Raw genomic sequence first — 19,545 nt, forward strand, 5'->3', positions numbered from 1 at the left:
AAATTTACCAAGGAGATAGATATCTTTAAAAAAACAAGAAAACAAACAGAAATTTCTGGAACCGAAAAACTCACTGAAAGAAATACAAAATACATTTGAAGGCTTCAATAATAGACTAGACCAAGCAAAAGAAACAACTGAAGAACTTGAAGACAGGCCTTTGAAATAATCCAGTCAGAAAAAAATAAGGGAAAAAGAATGCAAAAGGAAGAACAAAGACTTTGGGACATCTGGGACTACGTAAAGCAACTGAACTTACAAATTATCGGTATTCCCAAGGGAGAAGAGGAATATATATATATATATATATATATATATAAAAAAAAAATCTACAAAACTTATTTAAGGAAATAATTGATGAAAAATTCCCAAGTCTACCAAGAGAGTTAGACATACAGATACAGGAGGCCCAGAGATCCCCAGGAAAATATACTGCAAAAAAGGACTTCACCATGGCATATTATATTCAGAATGTCTAAAGTCAAAGTGAATTAAAGAATTATAAAATTAGCAGGAGAAAAGCATGTAGTCACCTATAATGGAAACCCCATATAACTAATAGACTTCTCAGCAGAAACCTTATAGGCAAGAAAAGAATGGGACAGCATTATCAAAGTGCTGAGGGGGGGCGGGAGAGACCCGTCAGCCAAGAATTTTATATCCTGCCAAAATAAGCTTCATGAGTAAAGGAGAAATAGTCTTTCCCAGACAACAGATAAGCAAATGCTGAGGGAATTCATCATCACTAGAACAGGCCCACGGGAAATGCTCCAAGGAGTCTTAAATATGGAAAGGAAAAGTCAATATTCACCATCACAAAAACACATGAAAATATAAAACTCATAAGTTTTATAAAAGAATCAGACAAAGGAGGAAAAGAAAGGAATCAAATGGCACATAACAGAATTTTGTGAAATCACAAAGGCAAAAAGAAAAAAATAAAGAATTTATAAGGTTGGGCATGGTGGCTCATGCTTACAATCCGAGCACTCTGAGAGGCCAAGGCAGGAAGATCACAAGAGACCAGGAGTTTGACACTAGCTTGGGCAACACAGAGAGACCCCATCTCTACAGAAAAATTTAAAAATTAGCTGGACATGATAGCATGTGCTGTAGTCACAGCTACTTGGGAGGCTGAGCCAGAAGGATCATTTGAGCCTAGGAATGTGAGGTTGCAATGAACTATGATGATACACCACTGCCCAGGCAACAGAACAAGACCCTATCTCAAAAAAAAAAAAGAAAGAAAAGAAAAGAAAGAAAAAAGAATTTATAAAACAAATAGAAAACAATTAACAATACTATAGGAATAAAGCCTCATATATCAATATTAACACTGAATGTAAACGGGCTGAATGCTCCACATAAAAGATAACAGATTGGCAGAATGAATAATGGAACATGATCCAACTACATGCTGCTTATAAGAAACTCACCTTACCTAGAAAGACACATAGACTGATACCAAAGGGGTGGAAAAGATATTCCACACAAATGAAAGCCAAAAGCAGGCAGGAGTAGCTATACTTGTAATAGATAAAACAGACTTTAAATTAAAAACAGTAAAAAAAAAAAAAAAAAAGAGAGAGAGACAAAGAAGGTCATTATATAATGATAAAGAGTTCAATTCAGCAAGAGGACATAATAATCCTTCAGCATTTGTGCTCTAAAAGTATATGCACCCAATATTGGAGCTACATGATTCACAAAACAACTACTACTAGACCTAAAGAAAGAGATAGAAAGTAGCACAATAGTGGGAGACTTCAACACGCCACTAACAGCACTGGACAGACCATCAAGACAGAAAATCAATAAAGAAATATTAGACTTAAATTAGACTGGACCAAATGGACTTAACAGACATTTACAGAAAATTCTACCAAACAACTAAAGAATGTACATTCTTTTCACTAGTGGATGGGACATTCTCCAAAACAGACAACATATTAGGCCATAAAACAAGTCTTAACAAATTTTTTAAAATGTAAATATTATCAAGTATCTTCTCAGACCACAGTGGAATAGTGCTAGAAATCAATATGAAGAGGAACGTCAGAAACTATACAAATATATGGAAATCAAACACCATGCTCCTGAATGATCACCGGGTAAATGAGGAAATTAAGGCAGAAATTAACTTTTTTGAAATGAATGAAAATGAAAACACAACATACCAAAACCTGTGTGATACAGCAAAAGCAATGCTAAAATGGAACTTTACAGCAGTAAATGCCCACATCCAAAAAGTAGAAAGATCACAAATTAACAACCCAGCATCATACCTCAAGGAACTAGAAAAACAAGAACAAACCAACCCAAAAGTTAGCAGAAGAAAAGAAATAACAAAAATCAGGGCATAACTACATGAAACAGAGAGCAACAACAACAAAAAAAATTACAAAGCATCAATAAAATGAAAAATTATGTTTATGTTCTTCAAAAACATAAACAAAATTGATAAATGACTAGTCAGACTAACCATGAAGAGAGAAGATCCAAATACACAAAATCAGAAATGAAAAGGAGACAATACAACTGACACCACAGAAATACAAAAGATAATCAGAGACTACTATGAATAACTATATATTTACAAACTAGAAAACCTAGCGGAAATGGATAAATTCCTGGAATCATACAACACCCCAAGATTTAACCAGGAAGAAATAGAATGCCTAAACACATCAATAACAAACAATGATATTGAATTAATAATAAAAAATCTCCCCAAAACAACAAAAAACCCAGGACTAGATGGATTCACAGCAGATTACTACCAAATGTACAAAGAACTAATACCAATCCTCCTGGAACTGTTCTAAAAAAATCAAGGAGAGGGAATTCTCCCTAACTCATTCTATGAGGCCAGTATCACTCTGATATCAAAACCTGACAAAAACACAACAAAAAAAGAAAGCTAGAGCCCAATATCCCTAATGAACATAGATGGAAAAATCCTCAACAAAATACTAGCAAATCAAATCCAACAGGACATCAAAAAGATAACACACCATGATCAAGGAGGTTTTATACCAAGGATGCAAGGATGGTTCCACATACACAAATCAATAAATGTGGCACATCACATAAGCAGAATTAAGGACAAAAACCATATGATTATCTCAGTAGACGCAGAAAAAGCATTAGATAAAATTCAGCATCCCTGCATGATAAAAATCCCCAACAAACTAGGCATAGAAGGAACAACTCAAAATAATAAAGGCCATATAGACTCAAGCCAACATCATATTTAATGGGTAAAAGTTGAAAGCATTCCCCCTAAGAACTGGAATAAGACAAGAATGCTCACTTTCACCATTCTTATTCAACATAGTACTGGAAGTCCGTGCCAGAGCAATCAGGCAAGAGGGAAAAAAAAAAAGGCATGCAAATTGGAAAAAAAGAAATCAATTTATGTTTGCTGCTGATGTAATCTTATATCTAAAAAACCTCTAAAGATTCCACCAAAAAACACTTAGATTTAATAAATGAATTCAGTAAAGTTTCAGGATACAAAATCAATATACCAAAATCAGTAACATTTCTATACAGTAATAAAGACCTACCTGAGAACCAAACCACAGCACAAACTGAATATAAAAGCCTATAAAAAATAATTACACACCCCAAACAAGTAGGATTTATTCTAGGAATGAAACATAGGTTTAACATCTGAAAATCAATTAATATAAAACACCATATCAACTGAATAAAAACAGTAACCACATGATGATATAAATAGATGCAGCAGAAGCATTTGTCAAAATCTAACACCTTTCATGATTAAAAAAAAAAACCACACTACAAATTAGGAATAGGAGGAGAAATCCTCGATCTGATAAAGGGCATCTAACATCATACTTAATAGCTAAAAAGTGGATGCCTTGCCCTAAAATCAACAGCATGACAAGGATTTCTGATCTGACCATTTCTATTCAACACTGTACTAGAGCTTCTAACCAGGGCAAGTAGGTAAGACAATGAAATAAGAAGCATTCAGATTGTAAAGTAAGCCTAAAACTGTACCTACCTGCAGATGACATGATGTTTTATGTAGAAAACCTTAGGGAATTAATTTTATTAGAGATAATAAAAAAGGTTCAGGAACTTTGTAGGATGCAAACAAGATCAATATACAAAAATCTATTGTATTTCTATACACTTGCAATGAACAATCCAAAACTGTGTGTAAAAAAAATTCCGTTTCAATAACATCAAAAACAATAAAATACTTAGGTATACATTTTTAAAAGAGGTACAAAATGTATACTCTGAAATATACAAAACATAACTGAAGTTAAAGAAGATCTAAATGAACCATCCTTTTTGGGAGGTAGTACACTACTGTCCAACGAATGAGTAGTGAGGGCAGTACTGCTAATGCCTATCCAACATGTCCACATCAGCTAGAGCTTTGCTTTACTTTGGTGCAATTTTTGGAAAAAAGAAAAACTTCTTTTCCACAAAAAGAAATAAAAATTAAAAAAAGATCTAAATGAATGAAGAGGCATCTCATGTTCATGAATCGAAAGACTCAATATTGTTAAGATGGCAATACTCCCCAAAATGATCTATAGATTCAACACAATCCCAATCAGAATCCCAGTTAGCTTCTTTGTAATAACTAGCAAGGTGACCCCAAAATTCATATAGAAACTCAAGGACCCAGTATAGCTAAAACAATCATGAAAAAGAAGAACAAATTTGGGGACTCACACTTCTCAATTTCAAAACTTATTACAGAGCAACAGTAATCAACAGTGTGGTTCTACCATAAATACAGACATTATAGATCAATGCAATAGAACCAAGTCCAGAAATAAACCCATGTATCTATGGTCAACCGATTTTTGACAAGGGTGCCAAGACCATCAATGGAGAAAGAATCGTCTCTTAGACAAATAGTGTTGGGACAACTGGAGAGCCACATGCCAAAGTATGAAGTTGGGCCCTTACTTCACACTACATGCAAAAACTAACTCAAAATGGATCAAAGACCTAAATGTGAGAGCTAAAACTATAAAACTCTTAGAAGAAAATATACAGGTAAATATTGGTGACCTGGATTTCTTAGATAAGACACCAAAAACATAAGTAATAAAAGAAGAAACAGATGAAGTGAACTTAATCAAAATTTAAATTAAAAAAAACTTTTAAAATAGACTATCTTTTTAAGAGCAGTTTTAGGTTCACAGAAAAATTGAGCAGAAAGCAGAGTTCCCATATACCAAACTCCTACCCTTTTCCCTATGATTACTATCTTGCTTTAGTGCACTACATTTGTTACAGCTTTGATGAGCAAATATTGATAAATTATTAACTAAAGTCCAAGGTTTACACTACAGTTCACTCTTCATGTTACGCAGTTCTATGGGTTTTGACAAATGTGTAATACAGTATCATACAGAGTAATTTCACTGGCCTAAAAATCCATAGGTGTGCTCCACCTATCCCTATCCCCTACTCATTCAATTTTCAAAACAATATTATGAAGGTGAATTTTATAGGTTTTGTTTTAACTGAGAACTACGACTCCTCATTTTTCTCCTCTATAAGAAAGAATAATAGCATCTGCCTCATAGTATTGCCGTGAGACTTAGTGAGTTAGTATACACAAAGGCCCATGCATATGGGATTTTATCCCATATGTGCAAACTCTCAATTATCTGGTGCAAACTCTCAATTATCAGACTTATTTGCTTATATGGCCAGAATAAGATTTTCCCTTCTGAGGATGCTGATGGTTTCACCTCTTGGTTCAGGAAAAGAGGCGCCATAATTCTGGTAGAAGCAGAAGATTTAGGATTAGCCTTTTAATAATGGCAAGAAGGAACAGAAAGATGGCTCCACGGAATGGCAGCACCCAGAAGTTTCTTGCTTTGTTTTAAGCTCCACAGACTTTGAGATAGAGTGGAAGCCTGAACGCAATGTGCAATGCCCACAGTGCCAGGTCTTGGGTGGTGGCGGGGGGGAGGGGGGGGGAGAGGCAGGTCTGGGCTGGGCCCAGTCGGTGCCCATTGAGATGCTGAGGCCCAGCTACAGCGTGCCAGGGAGGACATACAGCCCTGCAGCCTTTCCCTGGCCCCTGCCACACTGTCCCCATTTCCTGAGGCTCCCTGTTGCCCTCACTGAAAATGAAGTCTTATCCTACCTATAGGCCACGGGGATGGGGCCCCGATATCCTGTCTAGCTGTTACCTGTCTCCTCGAGAGCAGAAGCCCAAATCCTCAGAGGATCCCTAGGTCCCATTCCAACTATTCCAGAGTCGAGGTGTGGTCTCCCACAGCAACCCTGGACTTATGGTTCCACCTCTTTGGCCATCACCTCCAGACTACATACAGCCTGGGCCATCCACCAGCCCAACCTGCCTCGTTTCTCCAGAGCCTTCTGAGGAGGCCTTATGTCTGTGGGAGTGTGGACAGGAGTCGCCAGAGTCGTTGCAAGTTCTGTGAGGACAGGAGGATGTCTTCGTTGTCCACATAATTTAAACAGCATGGCACAGAGGCCATTGGTCAGGAAGATGTAGGAACACCCTCTTGAACTTATCTAACAGGCCCACTCTGACTGGGAACACTGGCTCTCTGCCTTCTGGTCCAGCCTGGGGCCAAGAAGGCCCCCAAAGAGAAGATTCTAGACTACTCAGGCTGCCTCATAAATGCATGACTCAGGAGCCTCAGCAGCACTTCCTAAAGCAGACTCTACACCCAGGTCATCTAATCCAGATCTCTATACCTTTGCTGGAACATTCCAATGTTTCAGCAATCAGAATCACTGCAGGGAAGAGTGAAAGCTTAGAAGTCTTTGTTCATTTGCTTACTTTACTTCTCACTTGTAGAGTTCTGAGCTGTCTAAAATTTAAAATTTTTATGCTTCATAGAATACTATTCAAAAAGTTAAAAGACAACCTATAGAATGGTAGAAAGTATTTGCAAATCATGTATCTGATAAGAGTCTAGCATTCAGAACATACAAAGCACTGTTACATCTCAACAAAAAGACAACTAACCAAACTGAAAAATGGACAAAGCATCTGAATAGACATTTCACCAAAGAAAATATACAAATGGCCAATAAGTACATCAAAAGATGCTCAACATCATTAGTCATCAGGGAAATGTTAATCAAAACTATAACGAGATACCACTTTGTACCTACTAGTATGGCTATAATGAAAAAGTCATAAGGTAACAAGTGTTAGCAAAGATGTAGAAAAAATCATAATACTCATATACTATTGGTCAGAAAGTAAAATAGCACAACGACATTGAAAACTAGCCTGGCTGTTCCTCAGAAAGTTAAACGTGTTACCATGTGACCCAGAAGTTATACTTCTACATATAAACCCAAGTGATATGTTCACAGAAAAACAAATGCTCACAGCAACATTACTCACAACAGTCAAAGGATGTACACAACTCAAATGTCCATCAACTGATGAATGGATAAACAAGATGTCATGTATCTGTATAGTAAAATATTATTCATTCATAAAACAGAATGAAGTACTAAAACATGCTACAACATAGATGAACCTTGAAAACATTATACTAAGTGAAAGAAGCCAGTCACAGAAGACCATATGTCTCAGGCTTCATTTATCTGCAACATCCAAAGTAGGCAAATCCATAAATACAGACAGCAGGTTGGTGATTGCCAGGCACTTGGGAGAAGGGATGTGGGGAGTGACGACTGCTTAAAGAGTGCAGGGTTTACTTTTGGGATGATGAAAATGTTCTTGAAATCAATAGTGCTGATGGTTGTATAATATTGTTAATGCACTGTTACTAAAATGTACACTTTAAAATAGTCAAAATGGTGAATTTTATGCTATGTGAATTTTACCACAATAAAAAAAAAAAAGATAATCACAGATGGCAGAAATGTCGCAGACTAACAGAAGGACTCCATGTGTGCCATTTGACTGATGAACCAGGCAACAGGGCTATGAGCTAAAAATATCAGGAGTACTAAAAGTTTAAGGAAGAGCTATTTTAACACAAAGAAAATTACTTGAAAAAAGAAAAATAAAGGAACTGACTTCTTATACATAAAAATACATCTAAAAGTAAATAAAAAAGAAATGTGTTTTCAAAGAAAGAGTTCCAAACCGACCACAAGAAATCCCATTGTCCCCCTCACCTCCTCCTGGGCTGACAGCTGTGACGAAAGGTCTGTGGTCACTCATTTTCTCCTGCCTCTGCTTTTGAGAATCCAGTTCCAGTTCCTTCTTTACCAGTACCTTGCCAGATGGGTAGAACAGGCCAATGGTCTGTGTGCCTATGTCCTTCTTACTCCCAGAATAAGATTTGGGCAAAGGAAAATATAGGGACTGCCAGGCAGATCGGGGCTATGAGCAAGCCAGAAAACATAAAAATTAGACTATAATTTAACTAGTCCTCCATTTTGCTCATAAAAAACAATACTAATCAGAATGAAAAATATCTCCAAAAAACACCACTTTGAACTAAAAGGAGTTTTCCAGCCCTTGCCTTACCATCCTTGCTGCTGTCTTTCTCAGCAATTCCCAGACTGATCCATGAAGCCAACCCCATCCCCTTTGCCATTTGTTGTCTCAAATCCAGTAAATCAAGGGGTGTTTCCTGATCTGCCTAAGGCCTAGAAGACATCTATCCTTTCAGCTCTACAAATCCAATGGAACACACAGATTTCACTACTCATCCATACTCAATTACTAGGCACCAACATTTTCTTTAATACTCTCTCCTGCAGCTGAACCTGAGGACCTGAGAGGACTACCACATAAGGTTGTATGGGTTGTGCACTGCACATCACTGTATCTAAAGTAGCACCATTCACATGGTGGACATCATATATTTGCATATGTATTAGGATAATTTTTCTGGTAGAGGAAAATAAATGTCTAAAAAATTTAGTGTATTACAAGCAATTTCCAACAGATGGCAGTCAAGTATTTTGAGAAAAGAACACCTTTGTTTCATTTGCACAAAGGTATTATATGGGCTAGTGGCAGTCCTGGGATCTATGTCTTTCAATTTGGGTTAAGAAGGCCATGAACTCCGTAAAATTGTATGCAAAATGCTGAGTGCATGTGCATTTTATCTAATAATTATCAATCTTCAAATTTTTATAATGAAGAAATAAGAAAAAACCTGGAAAGTCTTTACCCAGCTTAGAGAAATTCATAAAAATCTAACACAAAGCCAGCTGTTAGACCATAAGTGTTTCTGAAAAATAACTGTGTGAAAATAACATAATAAAATAACTGTATAAAGATTTACAACTGTGTTATAAATGGCAAAAGCAATCTTATAGACCTGACATAAGTTTTCTAAAATATAAAAGAACACTGGGAATAGCTCTTGGAATGCTACATAAGAAATTAAAGAGAAGTACATGCTATCCCATGTATTTTAAATCTACTTCTCCCTAGTGACATTATGTCCATTGCCTTGAAAATGCAATTAGAAATCAATCTACAGACAAATACATATCTAGATCTTTGATTTCTGAAGAAATCATTAAAGTGTTTCACACCTAAATTGACTGAATTTATTTATACACCTAGTTGAATGTCCATGTGAAAGGTCTAACTGCTTTGGCGCTCTTGGGTTGATTCATACGGTAGAGAACACAAATTCAGAGTTAAATCCTTCTCCCAAAGCACCAGTTCTCACTATAGTGGAGGTCTTACCTCAGGAAAAGGGCGAGGCTCTGCAGCAACTAGAGCCAGGCCGCTGTCCACACTAAGTCTTGTCAAAGACTTCACATAAGTACCACAGGTGCCACAGAATCGGGCAGACAGGTGGTTAATGGACCCACATGTAGGGCAAACAGTGTAGTCAGCAGGAATGCCAAGCTAGAGGATAGAAAACATTTTAATGAATATTAGAATTACAATTTTCCCATATATTTTCATACCATATAATCTCTAGCCATCAAAATAACATATGCTCATACCCTCTGACCCAGTGATTCTACCTTCTAGAATTTATCTTACAGATAGACACATAAACAAAGTATATTCCAGGCCATTCCCTGCAGAATTGTGGTTTTACAAGAAATCACTGGAAACAACCTAAGTGTCCAGCAATAGGGGATGGCCTAAGTATATCATAGTACATACAGACAATGCAATATTATGAAGCCACTGAAAAGAATGAGGTGGTTACTAACAAGATATATGGCTAGGCAAAAAGAATTGGATCAGTGATCATAATAAGCACCAGATAATGCATAAATGCATCAAGATTGGGTGCGGTGGCTCACATCTGTAATCCAAGCACTATGGGAGGCTGAGGTGGGAGGATCACTTGAGGCCAGAAGTTTGAGACCAGCCTAGGCAACAGAGCAAGATCCCCATCTCTATAAAAAACAGAAAAAATTAGCCAGGCATGGTGGCGCACGCCTGTAGTCCCACTTACTTGGGAGGCTGAGGCAGAAGGATCCCTTGAGCCTAGGAGTTTGAGGATGTAGTGAATGGTGCCACTGCACCCTAGCCTGGGCAACCAAGTGAGACCCTGTCTTAATCAATCAATCAATCAACCAATACATTGAATAGCTGAAAGAACACTTCAGGAACTGGATATCAGTGATTGCTTCTGATAAAGGGAACTGTGGGAATGAGATGAGAAGGGAGAGTAATCCTTCACTCTAAACTGTTTATCATTTACATGTAATACTCAGATAAATAAATAACTTTTAGTGTCCCATTAAAAAGGTAGAAATGCCAATAGTCAATAAATGAATGAAAATGTATGACCTCAAAGAAATGCATATCAAAACAGCAATGAGAGATGGTTCTCAATGTAAGAAGATTAATTATCTCTGTCTCCAGATTCTTAAGTAAATAGGTGCCAATACCAAAATCACAATAAGTGATTTCTGCAAGCCATGCAAGAGCCTGGCTCTCTCTAGGCTAGTGATGAGATGCTCAGTGCAAAGAAGCTCAGTTTTAGGCCGGGCGCGGTGGCTCACGCCTGTAATCCTAGCATTCTGGGAGGCCGAGGCGGGTGGATCACTCGAGGTCAGGAGTTCAAAACCAGCCTGAGCAGGAGTGAGACCCCGTCTCTACTAAAAATAGAAAGAAATTATATGGCCAACTAAAATATATATAGAAAAAAAAAATTAGCCGGGCATGGTGGCACATGCCTGTAGTCCCAGCTACTCGGGAGGCTGAGGCAGTAGGATCGCTTTAGCCCAGGAGTTTGAGGTTGCTGTGAGCTAGGCTGACGCTACGGCACTCACTCTCACTCTAGCCCGGGCAACAAAGCGAGACTCTGTCTCAAAAAAAAAAAAAAGAAGCAGCTCAGTTTTAAAATACTCACCATTGCTCCACACCAGTCACAGAAGCACACATCCCGGGGATTCCGGTGACCACAGCTGGAGCAGGAAATGGCCTCTCCTTTATGAATGGACGGAGAAGGGGCCATATCCCCACTGCACATTGACTGGTGAACAAAACGGCATTTACAGGCAGGATTAATATTATACTCGCCAATCTCCCTCCCAATCCAAAAAAGACAAAAAGCTCACCAACAATGCAAGCCCTGGAAGCACAGTATTTTTTTTGCCAAAAGAAGTAAAACTATGACAGGCTTCACCAATTAATACAAAGAACATACATTCCTTTTAGACAGATCACAGAAAGTCAACGAAACTGATGCCTCAGAGATGCCTCTTGATATTCTGCAATATCTTTAACATCAAAGGTAGCAAGCCTACTGTTGATTTAATGGAACAATATTAACAAATAAAGGAAGGAAAGAGAGCTGAGCTACCTAAGGTATAACGATCAAGGTTTATTCTCTATACTCTGGGGTTCTGGTTACCATATGGAAATCTCTTACCAGGATTTCCTGTAGGATACTCTTAAAACAGGCAATCCTAGTAAGGTACTTCTTACTAGGAAATCCTAGTAAGAGATTTTCTCATTTCCCAAATGGGGATGATAGTCACAGTGACTGCTACCTGATTGCCTACTGTGTACAGGTACTATTCTAGCACTGACCCACACCTGTGAGGTGGGTGCCATCGTCTTCCCCATTTTACAGATGGGGGAAGTGGGGCATAGACAGGGTAAGACCCAAGATTTGAACCCAGGCCAACTGACTCTAAAGCCTGACTCTTCTCCATGATTCCACATAGCCCCTTCAATACAATGCCTTCTTCACGGGGCTGTAGAAAGTTTCACATGATCAACGGCAACTCGGTGTATAGGAATGCTCTGCACAGGGCCACACTGCACCAGCCAGCTTCCTTCACTTACCATCTTGCTTTCCACTACATGCTGATTTCTTTGAGGGAAAGAACTATAATTTCACATTTTTTCCCCACTAGGACAATACTTGGTTCTTTGGCACATGGGAGTCATTAAAATAGTTACTAAAATCAATGAATAACTAATTCAATATATTCCATGTATAATACTAAGGATGTGAATACTAGGGGAAATATTTGCTAAGGGTAATTTTCCCTCAAAGATGGACAGTTTAGTTAACTTTATTTGCCCAGCTGTATCATGTTTTGCTTCAGGGCCTGCGCTGTTATCCCAAAACAGAAACCTTTCCAAAAGAGGACACATACGCCTCCGACATCCACACAGTCCCTGAGAAAGGAGACCCCTTGTTGTGTACACTTACCCTCATTTCTGTGCAATTAGGGGGATATTCCTTTGGGTAAATCAAGGGAGAAATTCTTTGCAGTCTTTTTCTTCAGACCTTACATTTCAATTATCCCACTCTTAAAACAGAATATTGACACAAAACTTGCCAACCTGTGTTTTTAAATATAATGTCTTCAGAACTTTCACTGAAATGCATCTACTGTTCAAGCAGATTTTTAAGATAACATTGCTTTAAAGAAAGAAAAATTATCTTACCCCATCATATTAATGCTGCTAAACAAAAAAAAAGACATAAAGCTATCAGATAGAACATGCACTGCTACTCCTATGCCACTTCAGTGATAAATATTCTCATTGTGACATCTAAACTGTGATATACCTTTCAGATAGAAACACAATTATTGAAACAATTTCAATTTTGGGAATGAGACCTAGAAACATCACTGACAACTCATGAAGTCAATTTAAATTATTTTACTATTTATATAAGAAGTTTGGAATGCCTGAGGAAAGGATGTCTGAGAAAATAAATCTTTTGCTTGGCAATTTACTTAAATCTATCAGCAAGATCATTCCAAGAATTCCAGAAGTTTCACTATTTTCTATTTTTATGTTTTTCCAATCTCACTATTTCTCTCTCTTGTGCCTTGGAAAATTATAGATGTCATTTCATGATGGGAGAGTGATATAAAGTCTAAAACTGCATTACCACCAGACAGACAGACAAATAACTATCAATAACAGACTACCCTAATATCACATCAGGTTTGACTTTGGAATATGTGTTTTCTGATTAAATTCACCACTGCATTATTATATTTTTAGTGTCAGTTCTGAAAAAAAATAGGTATTATGTAACAGAAACCATTAAAAAAAAAAAAACTACACAGATTTTTCCTTCTGGTAATGCTGGATTAAGACCATACCAAATGACTCCCACACAGAAAACAACTAAAAATCTGCTCATTAATATATGAAGGCAGTGGAGAATGAACAGAAGCAGGTAAATTCTTGTAGCAAGTATACACAGGAGGAGAGGAGTTACGCAGAGTTAGTTCCCATCTCCATGGCTTTTAGCCTGGGGATTAAGGACACTATACACAGTGCATGTGAAGGGGTGGGCAAAAGGCAGTATTTCTTGCCAGGAGAACTAGAAAACTGAAGCTGAGGAATATTTGGCTGACAAATAGGTAGGCACCTCCCAGAAAGAAAACAGACAGAGAGGGAATTCTCAAATTCTGTATACTCACATCTCTTACTAATCCCTGAACAACACATATACATAATAGATTCAATGCAGATCAACTAAAGAAAAATACCTGAATGGAGACCACACTTGCTGCTCCCCTGACCAAAACTTTTTTCTTGGGCTTCAGTATGTTGGGGGATTTTAGATTGTATCCTACCATTATGAATGTTAGGCCATGATCCTTTGGGATTACTACTATTCTTTGATGAATAGTAACTGGGGTTTTTGTTGTTGTTTATTTGTCTGTCTTGTTTTAGCAGGTAATAATATACATGTCTGATTTGGGGAATGCACTGCCTGGAAGGAACCAGAACCAGTCCCTCTCAAAAGAAAAGAAAATCAACTGAGTTCAACTCTAAGATGAATCACATACTGGAACTAGCCAACCAGAATTTTGAAGCATATATTTTGTCCACAAAGAATAAAAAGATAGGAAATCTTAGCAAAGAAATAGAAACATTAAAAAGAGAAACAAATGAAAATAGCTGGGACTACAGGCACACGCCACCATGTCCGGCTAATTTTTTCCATATATCTTTAGTCATCCTGCTAATTTCTTTCTACTTTTTAGTAGAGACAGGGTCTCGCTCTTGCTCAGGCTGGTCTAGAACTCCTGAGCTCAAACGATCTGCCCACCTCAGCCTCCCAGAGTGCTAGGATTACAAGCGTGAGCCACCGTGCCCAGCCTGGAGGTAAATGTTTAGAAATAAATATTCCATGTAAACAATAAAAATAAGAAGGCTGGAGCAGTTATATCAACAGAGGATAAAACAGGTTTCAGGATAAAATGTATTACCAGAGATGTAGAGGGACATCTTATAAAGTAAAAGTTAAATTCATGAGTAAAACATAACAATCAAAAATGTTTCTGTACCTAACATAATAAATAATGCAAAAATTCGCCAGGCACGGTGGCTCACGCCTGTAATCCTAGCACTCTGGGAGGCCGAGGCGGGCGGATTGTTTGAGCTCAGGAGTTCGAGACCAGCCTGAGCAAGAGTGAGACCCCATCTCTAGTAAAAATAGAAAGAAATTATATGGACAGCTAAAAATATATATAGAAAAAATTAGCCGGGCATGGTGGTGCATGCCTGTAGTCCCAGCTACTCGGGAGGCTGAGGCAGGAGAATTGCTTGAGCCGAGGAGTATGAGGTTGCTGTGAGCTAGGCTGACGCCACTGCACTCTAGCCTGGGCAACAGAGTGAGACCCTGTCTCAAAAAAAAAAAAAAAAAAAAAAAACACTTGACAAATTAAAGGTAGAAGTAAATAATTCTAGAATCATAGTTAGAGGGTTTCCCCTAAAAGCATTTTTTAAAATTTTTTAAATTGACAAGTAAAAATAATACATATTTATGGTACACAGTAAGATGCCTTGATACATGTATTGTAAAATGGACACATCAAGCCACTTAGCATATGCATTACCTTAAATACTTATCATATTTTTGTGGTGAGAACACTTAAAATGCATTCTCCTACCAATTTTCAAACATAGTTGTTATTGCATATAGTGTTATTAACTATAGTCACCATGATGTTTAATAGCTCTTGAATTTATTCCTCCCAACTGAAACTGTGTCTTTTGACCAACATTTCCCCAATCTCCCTAACCCCCTGCCACTGGTAATCATCATTTTACTCATGATTTCTATGAGTTCAATGTTTTTACACTCCACGTGTAAGTGAGAATATGCAAGATTTGTTTTTCTATGCATGGCTTATTTCACTTAACACGATGTCCTCCAGGTTCATCCATGCTGTTGCAGATGACAGGATTTCCTTCTTTTTAAAGGCTGAATAGTATTCCATTATGTATACATACCATATTTTCTTTATCCATTCATTAAATGATGGACACTCGGGTTATTTCCAGATTTTAGCTATTGTGAATAATGCTGCAATGAACATGGGAATACAGATATCTCTTTGACATACTAACTTCATTTCCTTTGAATGTGTACCCAGGAGTGGGATTGCTGCATCATCATATGGTAGCTCTATATTTAATTTTTTGAGTAACCTTCATACTATTTTCCATAATGGCTATACTGATTTACATTTCCACCAACACTGTGCAAGGGTTTCCTTTACTCCATATCCTCACCAACACTTGCTATCGTTTGTCTTTTTGATAATAGCCATTCTAATAGTGTGAGGTGATATGTAGTTGTGGTTTTAACTGCATTTCTCTGATAATTAGTGATGTTGAGCATTTTTTCATATACCTGTTAGCCACCAGTATGTCTCCTTTTGAGAAATGTCTATTGAGGTCCTTTTTCCATTTTTTCAAATCAGGTTATTTGTTTTCTTACTATTGAGTTGTTTGAGTTCCCTGTATGTTTTGGATATTAACCCCTTATCAGACGTATGGGTTGCAAATATTTTCTCATTCTGTAGGTTCTCTCTTCACCCTCTCCATTGCTTCCTTTGCTATGTAGAAGTTTTTAGTTTGATGTTAATCCCATATATCTATTTTTGGTTTTGTTGTCAGTGTCTTTGGGATCATATCCAAAAAATCATTGCCCAGATCAAAGTCATGGAGCTTTACCTCTATGTCTTCTTCTAAAAGTTTTTCAGTTTAAAGTCTTATGTTTAAGTCTATAATTCATTTTGAGTTGGTTTCTGTATACAGTGTGAGGTAACGCTCTAATTTTATTCTTCTGCATGTGGATATCCAGCACCATTTATTGAAGAGACTGTCCTTTCTCCATTATATATTCTTGGCACCTTCATGAAAATCAATTGACATTAAATATGTGGATTTATTTCTGGGCTCTCTACTCTGCTCCATTGGTCTACGTGTCTGTTTTTATGCCACTGGAATGCTATTCTGATTACTACAGATTGAGCAGCCCTAATTAGAAAATACAAAGTCCAAAATCCAACCCGACCTGAAGTGACTGGTCACAATTAAAATGTAGTCAAGACTTTGTTTGATGCACAAAATTATTTAAAATACTGTATAAAATTACCTCAGACTATGTGCATAAGATGTATAGGAAACATAAATGAATTCTGTGTTTAGATTTGGGTCCCACCCCCAAGATATCTATCTCATTATGTATGTGTAAATATTCCAAAATCCAAAAAAGAAAAATCTGAAACACTTCTGGCCTCAAGCATTTCAGATAAGGGAGGCTTAACCTGTATAATTTTATAAATAGATCAGTAGTATGATGCCTCTGGCTTTGTTCTTTTTTCACTCAAAATTGCTTTGGCTATTTGGGGTCTTTTGTGCTTCCATACAACTTTTAGGATTTTTTTTTTTTTCTATTTCTGTAAAAATTGTCAGAAATTTTGATAGGGATTTCGCTGAATCTGTAGATACCTTTGGTCAGCATGAACATTTTTACAATATTAATTCTTCCAGTCCAGAAACATGGGATGGGATATCTTTCCATTTACATTCATACACAACATAATGATGTTTTGGTCAATGATGGACCACCTATACGACAGTGGTCCTACAAGATTATAATGGAGGTGAAAAATTCATGTCACCTTGTGATTTATATTACAATTGCTTACAGTATTCAGTACAGTAAATCCCAAATTCCGTACAGGTTCGTAGCCTAGGAACAGGCTACAACATATAGCCTAGGTATGTAGTAGGCTATATATACCACGTAGGTTTATGAAAGTACTACATACTCTGTGATGATCGTATGACAATGAAATTGCCTAGCAATGTATTTCTCAGAATGTATCCCTATTACTAAGTAATATATGCTTGTATTTGTGTCTTCTTCAATTTCTTTCATCATGTTTGTACGTGGTATATTTTCCAAGTTAAACCATATGCTGGGCCATAAAATAAATCGCATTAATTTAAAATAACTGAAATCAGACACAGTATGCTCTCTGACCATAATAGAATTAAATTTTAAATCAGTAACAGTAAATTACTAGGAAAAGCTCATATATTTGGGAATTAAACAACCAATTTATAAATAAATCATAGGCCAAAGGAGAAGTCATAGAGAAATGAGTAATGTTTTAAACTGAATTATAATGAAAATATAATATATATTAAAATTGTGAGATGCTGCTAAAGAAGTTCTTAGAGAAATTTATAGTTTGTGTTACAAAAAAAGGAAAAATTGGAAATCAAAGATCTGAGTTCTCACCTTAAGAAATTAGAAAAAGATCAAATTAAACCCAAAGCAAAGAGAAGGAAATAATAAACAGCAAAATCAAAAAATAGGATACAAAAAATTGAGAAAAATCAATGACCCAGAAGCTGGTTCTTTGAAAAGACCAACAAAACTTACAAGTTTCTAACTAGACAGAGAGCAAGAAAATGAGAAAGAAATAGAGAGAAAACACACATATACAAATATCAGGCATGAAAGAGGGGATGATATCACTACAGATCCTATAGACATTAAAATGGTAAAAAGGGAACATCATGATTAAATCACTGAATAATACCCAGTATCTGAGGACCATGTAGAGAAACTGAGACCTTCATATATTGCTGGTAGGAATGCAAAATGGTATAGCCATCTTAGAGAATAGTACAGGAGTATCTCATAAAATTAAACATGAAATTATGTAAGACCTAGCAACCCTATTCCTAGGTATTTACCCCAAAGAAATACAAATTACGTCCACACAGACTTGTATGTGAATGCAGGATTATTCATAATATTCTGAAAATGGAAACAGAACAAGTACCCATGAATGAATCAATCAATAGTAGAATATCCATACTGAGGAATACTACTCAATAATCCAAATGAAAAACAATATTAATAAATGCAATAACATGAATGAACCTCAAAAACATTCTGCTAAGTGAAGGAAATAAAACACAAAAAAACTACATCTATAAAAGGCAAAATCACAGTGTCAAAAAAGATCAGTATTTTCTGGGTCTAGTGATACAGGGGAGGGGCTCATCTACAAAGAAGATTGAGAAAACTTTTTAGAGTAAAAGGGTATATTATCGTCATTGTGGTGGTAGATAAAATGACTACATAATTACCAAGATTCATCAAACTGTACAATTAAAATAAGTGAATTTTATTCCATATAAAATATATTTTAATAAATTTGGGAATAAAAAGAGTTCCTTCAAATCAACTACTCTTAGATAGTCAGAGATTAAACACATCCTTAAGATATCTTTTTTTTTTTTTTATGGGAATGCAAACACTTCATCATTTATTGACATAATTTAATAACATAAAACAGATAAGAGGAAATGATTTGTATAGAAGTGACTGAATTTGTTATTTTTTTTTTTTTTTAAAAACAATAGTTTCATATTTTTTTCCCCACCCCCCCTTTCCCGAGTCAGCAAAGATATCTTTTAATTGTATCTCCCCAGAAAAAGATATGTTGAAGTCCTAACCCCCAGTATCTCAAAAGTCATCTTATTTGGGGAAAGGGTTTTAAAGAGGTAATCAAGTTACAATGTGGTCATTAGGGTGGGCCCTAATCCTGTGTGACTGGTATCTTTTTAAGAAAGGGAAATCCGGACACAGAGGCAGACACACACACACAGAGACACACAGAGAACAATCATGTGACAGCAAAGGCAGAGACTGGAGTGATGTATCTAGAAGCCAAGGGAAGCTGGAGGCTACCAGAACTAACGTAGAGGCATAGAACAGTTCATTTCCTGGCACCTTCAAAGGGAGCATGGCTCTGTCAACAGCTTGATTTTAGACTTCCGGCTCCAGA

At 36.8% G+C, this 19,545-nt stretch overlaps 1 protein-coding gene and 1 non-coding gene across 4 annotated transcripts in view; one reads left to right on the forward strand and one right to left on the reverse strand.

Annotated features, from left to right (window-relative positions):
* The window catches only part of DZANK1 (double zinc ribbon and ankyrin repeat domains 1), a 78,103-nt gene that overhangs the window by 20,761 nt on the left and 37,797 nt on the right, over positions 1 to 19,545 (reverse strand). For all 3 annotated transcript variants that reach the window (XM_069495658.1, XM_069495660.1, XM_069495661.1), the window contains 3 exons: positions 11,310 to 11,432; positions 9,677 to 9,841; positions 8,143 to 8,350 (listed from right to left, as the gene is read on the reverse strand). In XM_069495658.1, coding sequence (XP_069351759.1) covers positions 8,143 to 8,350; positions 9,677 to 9,841; positions 11,310 to 11,432 — 496 coding nt within the window. The remainder of the gene's footprint in view (positions 1 to 8,142; positions 8,351 to 9,676; positions 9,842 to 11,309; positions 11,433 to 19,545) is intronic.
* On the forward strand, positions 4,320 to 4,447 carry LOC138401327 (U4atac minor spliceosomal RNA). Its single transcript, XR_011236485.1, has one exon. It is a non-coding gene; the product is annotated as a U4atac minor spliceosomal RNA (small nuclear RNA).

The sequence above is a fragment of the Eulemur rufifrons genome, chromosome 20 (assembly GCF_041146395.1).
Source record: "Eulemur rufifrons isolate Redbay chromosome 20, OSU_ERuf_1, whole genome shotgun sequence".
In the NCBI taxonomy this organism is placed as follows: Eukaryota; Metazoa; Chordata; class Mammalia; order Primates; family Lemuridae; genus Eulemur; species Eulemur rufifrons.